Raw genomic sequence first — 13,818 nt, forward strand, 5'->3', positions numbered from 1 at the left:
GAATAACATGTATTTGGCAAATAACATGTATTCAGCATGTAACATGTATATTGTCAACTTAGCTTGTCAACTTAGAGTAAGATCTCCCCCTTAATATCATATTCAACTTAGTATTGCATTTACTACATGCATTTTTCTTATGCTTCTCCTCCTTTTGACATCAGCAAAAAGGAGTACAACAGAAATATTCATCATGCAGGTCTCAATAGTACCGTTAAGCAGTATACAGTTCACAATCAATAGGTCCAAGAGTCAGCATACAATTCTCAATCAATATATCCATCAGTATGTCCATCAACATGTCCATCAACTAGCATGCAATTTATAAGCAATATGTCCATCATCCAGCATGCAATGTTCAATCAAAAAGATCATTTACTAGCATGCATTTCACAATGTTCAGAATATCATAGTCAGTCGAACACAATAGTAGCATTAAGCATGCATAAAAAGAAAATAAGTATTTAAAGGAAAAATAAAAGATAAAGTATCAATACAGTACAACCAGATACAACACAAGAAATTGTTCTCTTCAAGTGATATCAAATAAACATCTAGTCATAATCAATGTCGTCACCACCAGATGAAGTCTCCTCCTCCTCATCATCATCGTCGTCCTCATCGTCTGAACTCACCACTATGTGAGCTTTTCCTTTTGAAGAAGAAGCACTGCCCATATTGCCCTCAATGCATGCGAGCCTCGATCAAAAGAGCTCAAAGAGGATTAAAGTGCATTATATTTAGTATCTAAATCACCACAAAAATTAGGAGCCCATGTCCCAACGAAAATCCATAAACCAGGAAGGAGCGTTATTAGCAGAAGAGGCTGGAGCAGGTGGTGCTACATGAGATGGAGCATTTCTACGCGCACAACCTTCCTCCATTTGTTCTCTCGGAGGTGGTTGGTGTTTGTAAACCCAACCATTTACACCAGCAAATTCATATTACATAAGTTTCACAATGGTTGACGAAAATAGATAATAGGATGTTCGTTTTATGAATAGGGTGGATGAATTAGCGACATTGAGATGCTCAAAGATGAGATTCAAGATTCCTCCATATGGAAGAATGACTCGCTTCGTTTCTTCCTTTGAAATCATCCATTTAAGTATCAGGGTGCGAAGATCAAGACGTTTGCCCTTGTACAAACGCCACATAAAAAAACAGTCTAAGTAGGAAATGTGATCACGAGACCCACTCCTAAGTAGAATATTGTATGTGATTAGCAAATGAATAATCTTCGCCTCAAGAGTCAACTGCCTATATAAAGGTAGGTGACCAAAGTAGATTGGTTGTTCAGTCATAACAAGAGGAAAAAACTCTTAGGGTGTAAATTCATGTTCCATCAACCAAGAATGTCCCAAGTTTGGACATTCAAACTCACCAAATTGGATTCAGAGTCTAGTCGCTATAGATTGTGGGGTGAGTGCAAATGATTTGTCCATGACTTTGGTAGTATGTATGTTTCCTTCCCTTCATAAGTTCGCATAAAATAAGCGAACCAAATTTGGGTACATTCCTCTAGGTTGATATGAAATGAACCTATCCCAACCTAGAACATTGAACATACGAAGAATATTCGGAAAGCTTTCTTGCATAAAGGAGATATCCAAGATCTTACCAAGAATCGGTTCAGTAGATCGGATATGTTCATTGTACATTTTCTTAGCTGCCGGAGAGACGAGCTAGCGTTGGATAATCTCAGAGTCATCTTGTCTTGATGATTGGCTCTTGTTAGCCTTAGCTTTCGTCGTTGGCATGGTTTTTGAAAAGATGGTGCAAAAAAATCTGAAAATCTGAGAATATGAGGTAAGATTTGAAGCTTTGATGGAGGTTTTGGAGCTAAATATGAGTGGGAAAGCTTCGAAGAGTGATAGACAAAGGTTCAAAGGAGAAATGAACAAGGTTCAGGTGCCTAAAAGTTCATAAAGTTAGGGTTTTTTTACGAACAACAGTATATATATATATATATATATATATATATATATATATATATATATTTGCGCAGTTCAGGTGCCTAACCTGAACATTCAATCGCCTAAACTAACTGGAATTTAGAAAATTAAAACCAGTAGCTTTTCGATCGACTAAAGAGAGAAGTTTAGTCACCTGAGGGTTTCAAAATTTTGACTAACTTTAACTTTTGACCCAAACTCTTAGGTTAATGGATATCTTCTTTTCAAATCACTTCCCTACTGAGTAATAAGCCTAATTCTCGTCGTATTGAGATGAAACGGTCCTCTTGAAGAGGTTTTGTGAAAATATTAGCCCATTGTTCATCAGTGCTTACGAATTCGAGGGTGATATGTACGTGATCTCTAAAGAAATTATGTCTTATGTCAATATGCTTAGTCCTTGAATGAGATATTGGTTTTTTGGATATATTTATAGCACTGATATTATCACACTTAATAGACACTATTGCATAATTCAAATTAAAATCTTTGAGTTGTTGTGCTTGTGCACAACAACTACCTGCTGCTACATACACAGCCTCAACAGTGGATAATGCCACAGAATTCTGTTTCTTGGAAAACCAAGATACTAGAGATCACTCTAAGAAATGACATGTACCACTTGTACTCTTATGGTCTATTTTGCACCCGGCATAATCCGCATCAGAGTAGCTGATCATTTCAAATGATGTATCTTTAGGATACCATAAAACTGAGTCTATAGTACCTATCAAATATCTTAAAATTATTTTTACAGCAATTTGATGTGATTCTTTATGTGATGCTTGAAATCTAGCACACATACAAACGCCAAACATTATATCTGGTCTTCTAGTTGTCAAGTAGAGCAAACTACCAATCATGCCATGTTAGTTTTTAACATCTACCGGTTTGCCTTGCTTATCTTTATCAAGACTAATAGAAGTGCTCATCGAGGTTCCCCATGGCTTGCCAACTTCTATATCAAACTTCTTGAGCAAGTCTTTTATGTATTTAGATTGGTTGGTAAATGTTCTATTTTTAGCTTGTTTGATCTAAAGACCAAAGAAATAAGTCAATTTTACCCATCATGGTCATTTCAAACTCATCTTGCATGCATGTAGCGAATTATTTGCATAAGTCCTCGTTTGAAGCACCAAATATGATATCATCAACATGGATTTGAATTATAAGCTATCATTGATCTTAGTTTTGATAAACAAGGTACTATCCATTTTTCCTCTCATGAAGCCATTAATTTATCAGAAAAGCCGCTAAATCTTTCATACCAAACACTAGGAGTTTATTTTAAACCGCATAGGGCTTTTGTTAGTCTAAAAATGTGGTTTGGAAAATGGAAGTCTTCAAAACCAAGGGATCATGCTACATACACTTCTTTATTTATATAACCATTTAGGAATGCACTTTTCACATTCATTTGATAGAGTTTGAAGTTTTTATGGGATGCATAGTGTAATAGCATACGAATTGCTTCCATTCTAACTACGGCAGCAAAGGTTTCATCAAAATCAATACCTTATTCTTGATTATAACCTTGCGCCACCAATCTAACCTTGTTACGAACGACAATTCCGTTTTCATCCTTTTTATTCCTACAGACCAATTTAGTATTAATTACAGAATGATCAACAAGTATAGGAACTAACTTCCAAACTTTATTTCTCTCAAATTTATTTAATTCCTCTTGCATGGCTACCACCCATGAATCATCATTGATTGCATCATTAATGTTTTTAGGTTCCTCTTGAGATAGGAACGCACAATGATTACATAGGTTCTTTAGTGAAGATCTAGTGGTCACCCCTCATGATGGTTCACCAATTATTTGATCCTTAGGGTGATTCTTTACAAATTTCCATTCCTTAGGCAATTCAGGTTGTTCTAGAGAGTCATCACTAGATGGTTCTTTGGATTCAATGCTCTCATCTTTGATTTCATGAATTGTTAGGTCTTCTAAACTCTTTCTTATGTCTAAATCGTCGACATCAATGGTTTTAGAAGAGAATGGATTAGTTTCATCAAATACTACATGTATGGATTCTACAACGGATAGTGTTCTTTTGTTATAGACTCTAAATGCTTTGTTATTTCCAACATATCCTAGAAAGATTCTTTCATCTGATTTAACATCAAATTTTTCTAGGTCCCCTTTATCATTTAAGACAAAACACTTACATCTAAATACATGGAAGTATGAAATGTTTGGTCTTTTTCCTCTCCAAAGTTCATAGGGGGTTTTATCCATACTAGCCCTAATGGACACTTTTTTCATCACGTAACAGGCGGTGTTCACTGCTTCAACCCAAAAGTATTTAAGCGAGTTATGCTTATTTAGCATAGTCCTAGCCATTTCCTATAGTGATCTATTCTTTCTTTCAACAACTCCATTTTGTTGATATATACGTGGTGCTAAAAAGTTGTGAGAAATTCTATTTTCATCACAGAAGTTCTCAACATCTTTATTCTTAAACTCTCCACCTTTATCACTTCTTATGTGTAAAACACCATACCCTTTTTCATTTTGAAGTTTCTTACATAGGTTGGTGAGCATTTTACACACCTCATTCTTGGAGGATAAGAATAGCACCTAGGTAAACCTGAAGTAGTCATCAACTATGACAAATGCGTATTGCTTTCCTCCTAAACTTTGTGTCTTAATGAGGCCAAACAAATCTAGATGAATTAATTCCAATGGCCTTCCAGTGGAGATTAATTGATTCTTTTTAAAACTTGTCTTGATTTGCTTCCCAAGTTGGCAAGCACATACCTTGTCTTTTGTGAACTTTGTGTTGGGTAAACCTTTAACTAAGTTCTTTCTAGCTAACTTGGATACCAGGTCCATGCTAGCGTCCTAGTCTCCTATGTCATAGCCAATTGAATTCATTTAAGGTCGTGAAGCATTTTACATCTTGAGATACCATGTTTTCAAAGTTTATGCAGTATACGTTCTCAACCCGATTTACAATAAACAATATTTCATGTTTTTAGTATTTTTAACTATGCATTTGTCCTTTTAAAATATTATGTCGAAACCTTTATCACTTAGTTGACTAATGCTTAGTAGATTTTGCTTTAACCCTTCAACCAACAATACATTTTCAATTACCAAGTAGGGTTCCTTACCGACTTTGCTAACGCCAATAATCTTACCTTGAGCATTGTTTCCAAAAGTGACATGTCCACCTTACTTTAGAGTCAACGAGGTGAACTTAGACTTATCTCCCGTCATGTGCCTTGAGATCCACTATCCAAGCACCACTTGTCTTTTGATGAGGTGGACTTAAAACATACTTACAAAAAGGATTTAAGATGTTACTTTAAGTACCCAAACCTTCTTAGGTCATTTTTGGTTTGTTTTAGAGGTATTTTTTACTCACCACACCTTTTTGGTTTTAACATGTTTTCTTTTAAATGGACATTCAAATTTTATGTGTCCCTTCTCCTTACACGAGAAACATGTGGTGTGTGCATATGCATTGGTTGAGGAGGTGCTAGCATATTTTTGGAAGCTTTAACAAAATACCCCATACAAAGATTCTTTTTCTTCCTATGTTCAATTCCATTAAATTCTATGTCCTCTTTGTCTAAGGACATTTTTTGAGATCCAACTAGTTTATCAAAGTTTTCCTTTCCTCTTTTGAAATTGTAAATGATTTTAGATTGGTCTTCTATTTTTCTTTCTAGATTGGTTATTTCTGAGTCTTTCACATTTTCACAATTTGCTTGTAACTTCACATTTTCTAGTTCTTTGGAAATCTTGTTAATTTTACTTTCTAGTTCAACAATATACAAATCCTTTTCTTTTTCAACTAATTGAGTTGACTTTATTTTTTTCATTAACATGTCATTCTCACTCTTTAGTGTATTGTTTCTTTTAGACACCTTAACAAAGCTTTTATGCAATTTAAATAGTTCAATTTACATTTCAAAGTATGATGGCATGCTTTCACAAGATTCATTACAAGATTCATCACTAGATTCAATAAATGAGTTTGAGTAGGAATTTACCACATCATGTATCGCCATGAAGCAAATGTATGCCACTTCTTGATCGCTCAAGTCGCTTTCCGAGCTGCTTAAACTGGAGTTGTCCCAAGTTGTGGCTTTCATTGCTTTCTTATTTTTCTTCTTCGCTTCTTTCTTGAGCTTGAGCTGTGGACAGTCAGGTTTTATATGGCCTACCTTTTTTGCAATTATAACATGTTGGTGGTTCAGCCTTTGTTTCTTTCTTGCTAGTTTCACCTTTGTCCATTTTTTATCCTCTAAATTTTCTAGAAAATATCTTATTCTTTTTAAAGAATCTACCTAGTCATCTAGTGAATAAGGCTAGGTCATTGTCATCCATCTCTTTGTCTTCTTCGTCACTCGAGCTTTCTTTGGAAGTTTTGAGTGCTATGGATTTCTTATTTCGGTCAACTTCAGTATATCTTTCATTAATGGCCATCTCATATATGAGAAGTAACCCAATGAGTTCATCTAGGGTAGTGCTCTTTAAGTTCCTACCTTCAGTTATAGCAGTGGCCTTGAGTTCCCAAATAGGTCGAAGTCCTTTAAGGATTTTCCTAATCATTTCATAAGTTGAGTAGTTCTTCCCAAGTGCATTTAGAGAGTTTATTATGTGAGTGAACCTAATATACATACTTGATATAGATTCCTCTAGGTTCATCCTAAAGGCCCCATACTCATTGGTGAGCATGTATATTCTACTATCCCTAACATCTACTGTTCCCTCGTAGGTTACTTCTAGTTTCTCCCAAATTTCCTTTGCAATCTTACATCCCATTATCCTGTTAAACTCATTTGTGTCTAACGCACAATACAAGACATTCATAGCACTAGAGTTTATCTGCAATTGTTTCATATCAGCCTCACTCATTTCGTTTTCATCTTTAGGAACTTCCTTGTTGTTTACAATCTTAGAAGGAACATAGTTCCCTTGGATTACAACTTTCAGACTTTCCAATCCATTGTTTGTAAAAATATCCTTATTCTTTGTTTCGAGAAGGTGTAGACACTACAGAAGATTGGGGGTCTAGTGGAGGATTGCACTTCATCGAAAGGGGATACACTTACGTTTGCCATTACGATCTTTGTGTAACTATCTATTAGGATTTTCTATAACCTAAGCTCTGATACCAATTGAAAGTATGGTGTAGTTTCAAGAGGGGGAAGAATTAGGTATTTCAAATTTTGTTTCGCGGAAACTCGATTTATTTTAAACCTTTTTAAAATAATCTCAAACACCACAAATCAACTAAACAGCGCACAACTATACCAATATATATATACTTGTTCATCGTTTAAATTCAGAGTTGATATTTGAATTTGGTGAAACTAAATTACAGCTTGTGTTCCAAATTACATACATACTTAACAAGATTCAACAATATTAATCAAGCTAGTATCCTTCTTATACTTAAACAATCAATCAACTAAAGTAACGTAATCTTAGCCAATTTAATTTAATTCAAAATTTCACCAATCGTCTGCTTTTCAACCAAAAAAATTAAATCATCCAAAGCATTCACCAATCAATTTAATTATTCAAAGTAATGCCAATCCAATCTCAGCATTCAACAAATTTTCCTAATCAATTTAAATCATACACAACAGATAATAAGTAGGTTATAAGTGCAGAAATTTAAAGAGAGTTACAGAAAGAAGAAGAACACAGGGATTTTTTACAAGGTTCAGGTCTAGCCTGTGTCCTTGCCCCAAGCAACTTGCTGCGATGATTTTCCTTACTCTCTCCATTTAATAGGTGGAGTTCCTTTTTCCGTTGGTAGGTGGAGATCCCTCTCTAACAAGAACAACTCTCTCGCTAGGCAACGATTCTAACCCTGAATCGTCAATTTGCCAAACAACAATATAAACTTGCGTACAAGTAGATTACTCTCACAGTAAAGCAAATTTGTACAATGATAAAACCAATATGAACTCTTAACAGCAAATTTTCAAAGAAGCTCGGCAATTAAACAAGGGGTTTCTAATTTAGAGAATGAGAAATTTAGAAGAATGAATCATAAATCAGTTTAGTACGTAAGTTTGAGCACAACTACATTTCAAAGAGTGATTCAAAGTATAATTAATGTATTTCAGTGCCCTAATGCATATATAATAAACCTTATATAGCTAGGGAGAAAATCTTACCATTTTCCCCAAGTTTGGAAATCATATCTTGTAAAATAGGAAAGAAATCGCGCAGTTCGCAAGTTTAAAACACAGACTTCAGTCGCCTGAACCAATTAAAATATGCGCTCCAGAACTAGCAGTAGCAATTCAGTCACCTGAACTTAAGAGGTCCAATCGCCTGACCTTGTTCGGGTAACTAGAATTACATTCAGTCGCCTGTACTAGCATTGTTTTGATTTCTTTACGTTGGCAGTAGCAATTCAGTCAACTGAGCATTTTCCTCAAGCGCCTAAATACTCTGTAATTCAATGTTTTCCATATTTTTTATTCCAAAACTTATTTTTATTACTTTGAAAAGAATTTTGGACTGTGTAAAAATATTTTCCAAGTTTTCAAACAGGGTCTCTAAGTCTAATATTTATTCCTAAGAGTTTCATAAACAAATTTTAAGTTAAAGAGCACTTACATGAGACTCTAAAAACATCTAAACAACAATAAATCCTAAGTCTTCATGTATTGAAGCTTTAACTTCGTCCAAGCTTTATCAATACTTCAATGTACTTGTTTTCTTCATGACTTGTGAATTTAAGTCGAGCTTCATCCAATCTTTACTGATTTTAACCATTGTGCTTGTAAGAAATATAAAACCTGAAATTTCACTTGAAAGCACAATTAGAATACCCTAGTTTGTTATCATCAAAACAAGATTAAGCCTTGTTAGGCCAACATTATAGACTTTACCAGCATCGATGGTCAGCATGTTGCTTATCAAAGGCTTTTTATTTTATACCATGAGCCAGATGCGTACAAATCCCATCATTTTTCCTGCTTTCACCACATCATCACATTTCAGTTGTAGTCTTGACAAACCCATATAATTTCTTTCAGTCATGATATAAGAGGAAAATGCTCAATGATTTTAAAAATCAAAAGAATCTTTTTTGGCAATATTTTACCCATTTCCTTGTCCATTTTGTATTGAGATGCTAAGAAATATTTACACTTACTCAATTGTTCGTTGTTCTTCCAAAATAGCACACAACCAAGTCATTTAGGCATGCATGCATTTTAGAATAATCCAGACGCAAAATAGAGATTATTGTTGCTGTCTCACTACAATGCAAGGCACGACATTCACAACATTGAGGCACATAATTGACAACCCTCATGAATAATTTCTAGATATCCATAAAACTTGTACCACTAAGTTTTCTATTCATCTTAATTTTGAAAGATCGAACTATGAGTTAAAGCCTTGTAAAGTCGTTGCAACCTGGGTATGATTCTTCTTTTTCGCATCTTCCACTAGCCTTAATAAAGTTGGCCCACTTCTATAAGGGATATGTTGTCCTTGAAATGGCCCATCATAGTAATTTTAAAAATCATGAAGCATTCTTGATATCAGTATTTTTTGAAGGCATTCCTAATGCGCACCTCGAGAGGTTTTGAGGTTAAAATGCACGAAAGCATAAAAGGTAGAAGTACTAAAATGTGTACGCTTTTCGGATTGGGGTGTACTTTGTTGGCTCACCGATATGCCGTGGAAGATGAAGGCTATTTATGATAATATTTCCATCTTAAAACAAATCTTTGTCGAATTTCATATACTGAGGGGGCTTTTTTGAAAAAAGAGCAAACCATGGGCCGTGCACTATGCACCTGTAGATACGAACATCTTCTCTTACTCTCAAACCCACATTTGCAACTACTGAACTCCTAGAACGGTTTCTACTTTATACTTCATATTTTGCCTTTTGTCTTCCTAAAAACAGCTAAACATGCAGCTTCCAAAAATGCCACTGCTTTTTTTTCTTTATACCCTTAAATTTTGCTTGAACATACATGGAGGTTTAGAAGTAATTAGAACAAGAGAAATACATAAACAGAAAATTATTAAGAAGCAAGCATACATCAAATCAATTAAAGTGCAATATACCAGAACTTTTTTCCTTTGTTTGGAAACTGGAGAAAGATATAAATAGAAAATTATTAAGAAGCAAGCATATATCAACTATAATGTCTACTTACTAGAAGCTTTTCATATCTGAAGTAAGTCTAGGCATCTTCACGATAACTATTTGAAAGGTTGGCGCACAAAGATCCAACTTGGAGATGTGGCAAAGGAAGATCTGCATTTACAAAGAAAAAAGACGGAATTTTATTTTCCAAATTGAAAACTACCTCCCACCCTTCAACTACCTAAATGTATATACACACCAGTAAACTGAAATATGTATACCCTTCAACCACCCAAATTACAGCTCCCTACAGAGGACAAGCATTACTTAATTCAATAGCTAGGATATTACAACAAAAACTTTTGATTCACAAGTTCAAGTAACAGAAACAATCTCAGCTGTTGACATGTTCCAAAAGGCATGTGTTTCATAATCTTTTGAAAATAGAGAAAGTATTATCCTCCACATAACTAGGACGTCAAGACTGAAAAATCAATGGAGCTAGATGCTGAAGAGAGGAGATTTAACATGTAAAAGAACTGTCTTATAATATAAAATAATTATGTGCAAGTTCAATGGAATTGCTCTCTTAGGATCATATTGATAAAGCCTGATAATAGCTGTGGAAAGAAAAGGCAATAAATGGGGTGAAAAACAAATAACTTACATTTGTTTACAACAATGATCATCTTGAGTGATTCTCGTTACTATACTTTGTCTTCCATTTGGATATAATGTCTTTGTAAAACTTCATCAACTTCCTTAATTTGAGGATGCAATTTATGACTAGCAAGAAATGAATGCATACAACTTCCAATCTCAACCCAACTACATCCCAGAGTCTTTTGAACTCCTCTAGAATCCATTGCTTCCCTAACTTCTACTGCTTTGCTCCACTCACCAATAAATGTATAGGAGTTGGACAGAAGCACATAATTCGAAGAATTCCAGGGCTCATCAGCACATAGTCTTTTCACTGTGCGCCTTGCCATTTCTAGATTCCTGTGCAATTTGCAGGCTCCTAGCAATGCACCCCACATAACAAAATCGGGCTTGAAAGATAAAGATAAAACAAGAGCCTCGGCCTCCTCTACTAGCCCAGCTCGTCCTAACAAATCTACCATACATGTATAGTGCTCAGTTTTGGGCTTTATGAGATGCTTATGAATCATTTCTTTGAAGTAATCACATCCCTCTTGTACCAAACCATTGTGAACGCATGCACCAAGTATGCCAACAAATGTGACATCATTTGGAGCAATGATGGATGGTCCTAATCTCACCATCTCAGCATAAAGCTTTAAGGCCTCCTCACAATCACCATTCTGAGCAAAGCCGCATATAATTCCATTCCATGAAACAATATCTCTCTCGGGCATGCTTTGAAATTCTTTCAATGCCTCATTCAACTCACCACACTTTGAGTACATATCTACAACTGCACTTCCCACAACCACACTAGTTTCTAAGCCGAACTTCAAAACTAGGCCATGGAACTGCTTTCCCATCTGAAGCAAATTCGTAACAGCACAAGCACTGAAGAAACTACCAAAAGTGAAAGAATTTGGCTGAACATTAGCAAACTGCATTTCATGAAACAACCACAATGCATCCTTGATGTACCCCCTTTGCAGTAACCCGGAAATTATTGTTGTCCAAGAAACAACATCCCGGTCAGGCATCTCCTCGAGCAACATGACAGCTGAGGCTATGAAGCCGCACTTGCAATACAAGTTTATCAGTGCATTGTTGGTAAAGCGATCAAAGCAATAGCCACCTCGAATTATCAATGCATGCACCTGCATTGCTTCAAAAACTTGCAAGCGAGATGCAAATTCCTTCAAAACAATAGAATAAGTAAATTCATCAGCCATAATTCCTTCTCTAACAAGCCGACAGAATAAACCCACGCACATATCACCCATTCCATGTTCCGAATAACAAGAAATTAAAGCATTCCATGTCACCAAATCTCTATGAGGCATTCCATCAAACACCTTCCTCGCATCCTCGGGAACCCCATATCCCGCATACATTCTGAGAAGATTGGTGCCCAGAAAAGCATCTAAACCCGAACAAAACTTAACAATCTGCGCATGAACTTGCCGCCCGAGCCCTAAATCACAACAAAGAATCACAATTGAATACGTAAATTTATCGGGCCTCACGCGGCTGCGGAACAATTTAACGAAATGGGTCAAGGCTTCCCTCACTCTTAGGTTCTGAGCACAACCAGATATGACAATATTCCATGATTGAGTGTCTGTTTCGGGTACGGAGGCAAAGAGCTTCAGGGCTTCAGAGACTAAACGAGATTTGAAGTAGCCAGTTAAGAGGGTGTTGAAAGAGACAACGTTGGGGTGAGGCATGAGGTAAAGCAACTTGCGAGCATCGGACAGAGCTTGGGCTTTGATGTAAGCTTGAAGGAGAATGTTGCAGTGATAGACATGGTTCTGGAAGCCATTCTTGATGAAAGAAGCATGGAGAATTAGAGGTTTGAACATGTGAGGAGATTTAAATTCCGCAGAGGAAAAGAAGCGCTTATGAGCAGCATGGTTTTGGAGGCAACTCTTCGACCGGAGCTTGCCCCTTCTGAATGGCTGCCATTCCTGCTCGGCTTCTGTTCTCCATGGCGATGAGGACGAGAAGAGTTAATGAAACGACGTCGTGTTCGTGTGATTATTTTCAAATACGATGCAAAATAAAAATAAAAAATATATATTTAGTTTTGAAAGTAAAATATTCATGAAGATGATATAAACTAAAATGTAATTGAATAGATGCAAAATTTTAATTTGTTATTAAAATTTTGAGTGAAAATTTTACTATTATAATTTTTAAAATTTTCAAATTGAATAAGGTCATAAACCTATTTTTTTCCAAATTGACTCAATTTTAATATTATATATATATATATATATATATATATATATATATATATATATATAAAAGAGTTAATATTGGCAGCACACCTTGTTGGCATTTGCAAAATGAGGAAAGAAATGATTTATTTTACCCCAAGGTGTGGTTTAGGTGGTAGTGTGGGCTACAGGAGTACCTTTCATGAGGTCAGGTGTTCAAACCCTCCTAGGCTCATTTTCGTCCCTGAACTCCTGAATTTACCCTCCCTTTGGAGTTGTGGGATTAACTTTAAGGGGCGCAGGATTAGTCACGTGGACCGTAAAACGAACATGTGGATACCCGATACGTAATCCAAAAAAGAAATGATTTATTTTAAGTGTATTTTTATAAGTAATATATAAAAGTATTGTTGCTGATAATAATAATAATAATAATAATAATAATAATAATAATAATAACAAGTATCGTCATCCTCATCATCATCATTATTATTATTAGTATTATACTAAGCTATTGAAAAAAGTGAACTTAAATTAATAAAATTCACCATGTAAAGACAAAATTATTATCTTTATTAAGTTGGTATACAATAACATATATTAACACAGATCAATAAAATAAATTAATAAATAAAAAAGGTAACTAGGCTAAATGTGATTAAGAAAAAAGTAAATAGGCTCGATGAAGATTCTGCATCTTTTTGAAAGTGAACGGTTAAAAAGGAATAAACACTTGAAGAAATAAAAATAAAAATACAAAAGTATCTTCCAAAATATTAAAATTTGGTTCCTTTATTGTTTTATATTGGATGTGTTATTCTAATATTAGGATTCATGTTAACCCACATAATTCATTAAAAAATTTTAAAAAATAGATAATTTAACCACTAATCAGAGATATGCACACTTGTT

At 35.0% G+C, this 13,818-nt stretch overlaps 1 protein-coding gene across 1 annotated transcript; it reads right to left on the bottom strand.

Annotated features, from left to right (window-relative positions):
* Positions 1-7,463: 7,463 nt before the first annotated feature.
* Positions 7,464-12,695, bottom strand: LOC131148658 (pentatricopeptide repeat-containing protein At2g13600-like). The gene is made up of 2 exons (XM_058098520.1): positions 10,713-12,695; positions 7,464-10,216 (listed from the first exon to the last, which is right to left on the bottom strand). The coding sequence occupies exon 1, from the start codon at positions 12,547-12,549 to the stop codon at positions 10,753-10,755; it is 1,797 nt and encodes a 598-aa protein (XP_057954503.1). The 5' UTR covers positions 12,550-12,695; the 3' UTR covers positions 7,464-10,216; positions 10,713-10,752.
* Between the last annotated feature and the right edge of the window lie 1,123 nt (positions 12,696-13,818).

The sequence above is a fragment of the Malania oleifera genome, chromosome 2 (assembly GCF_029873635.1).
Source record: "Malania oleifera isolate guangnan ecotype guangnan chromosome 2, ASM2987363v1, whole genome shotgun sequence".
NCBI classification, from domain to species: Eukaryota; Viridiplantae; Streptophyta; class Magnoliopsida; order Santalales; family Ximeniaceae; genus Malania; species Malania oleifera.

Bases quoted from the DNA above. Each gene is read 5' to 3' on its own strand.
- LOC131148658 (XM_058098520.1), bottom strand. From the start codon at position 12,549: ATGTTCAAACCTCTAATTCTCCATGCTTCTTTCATCAAGAATGGCTTC.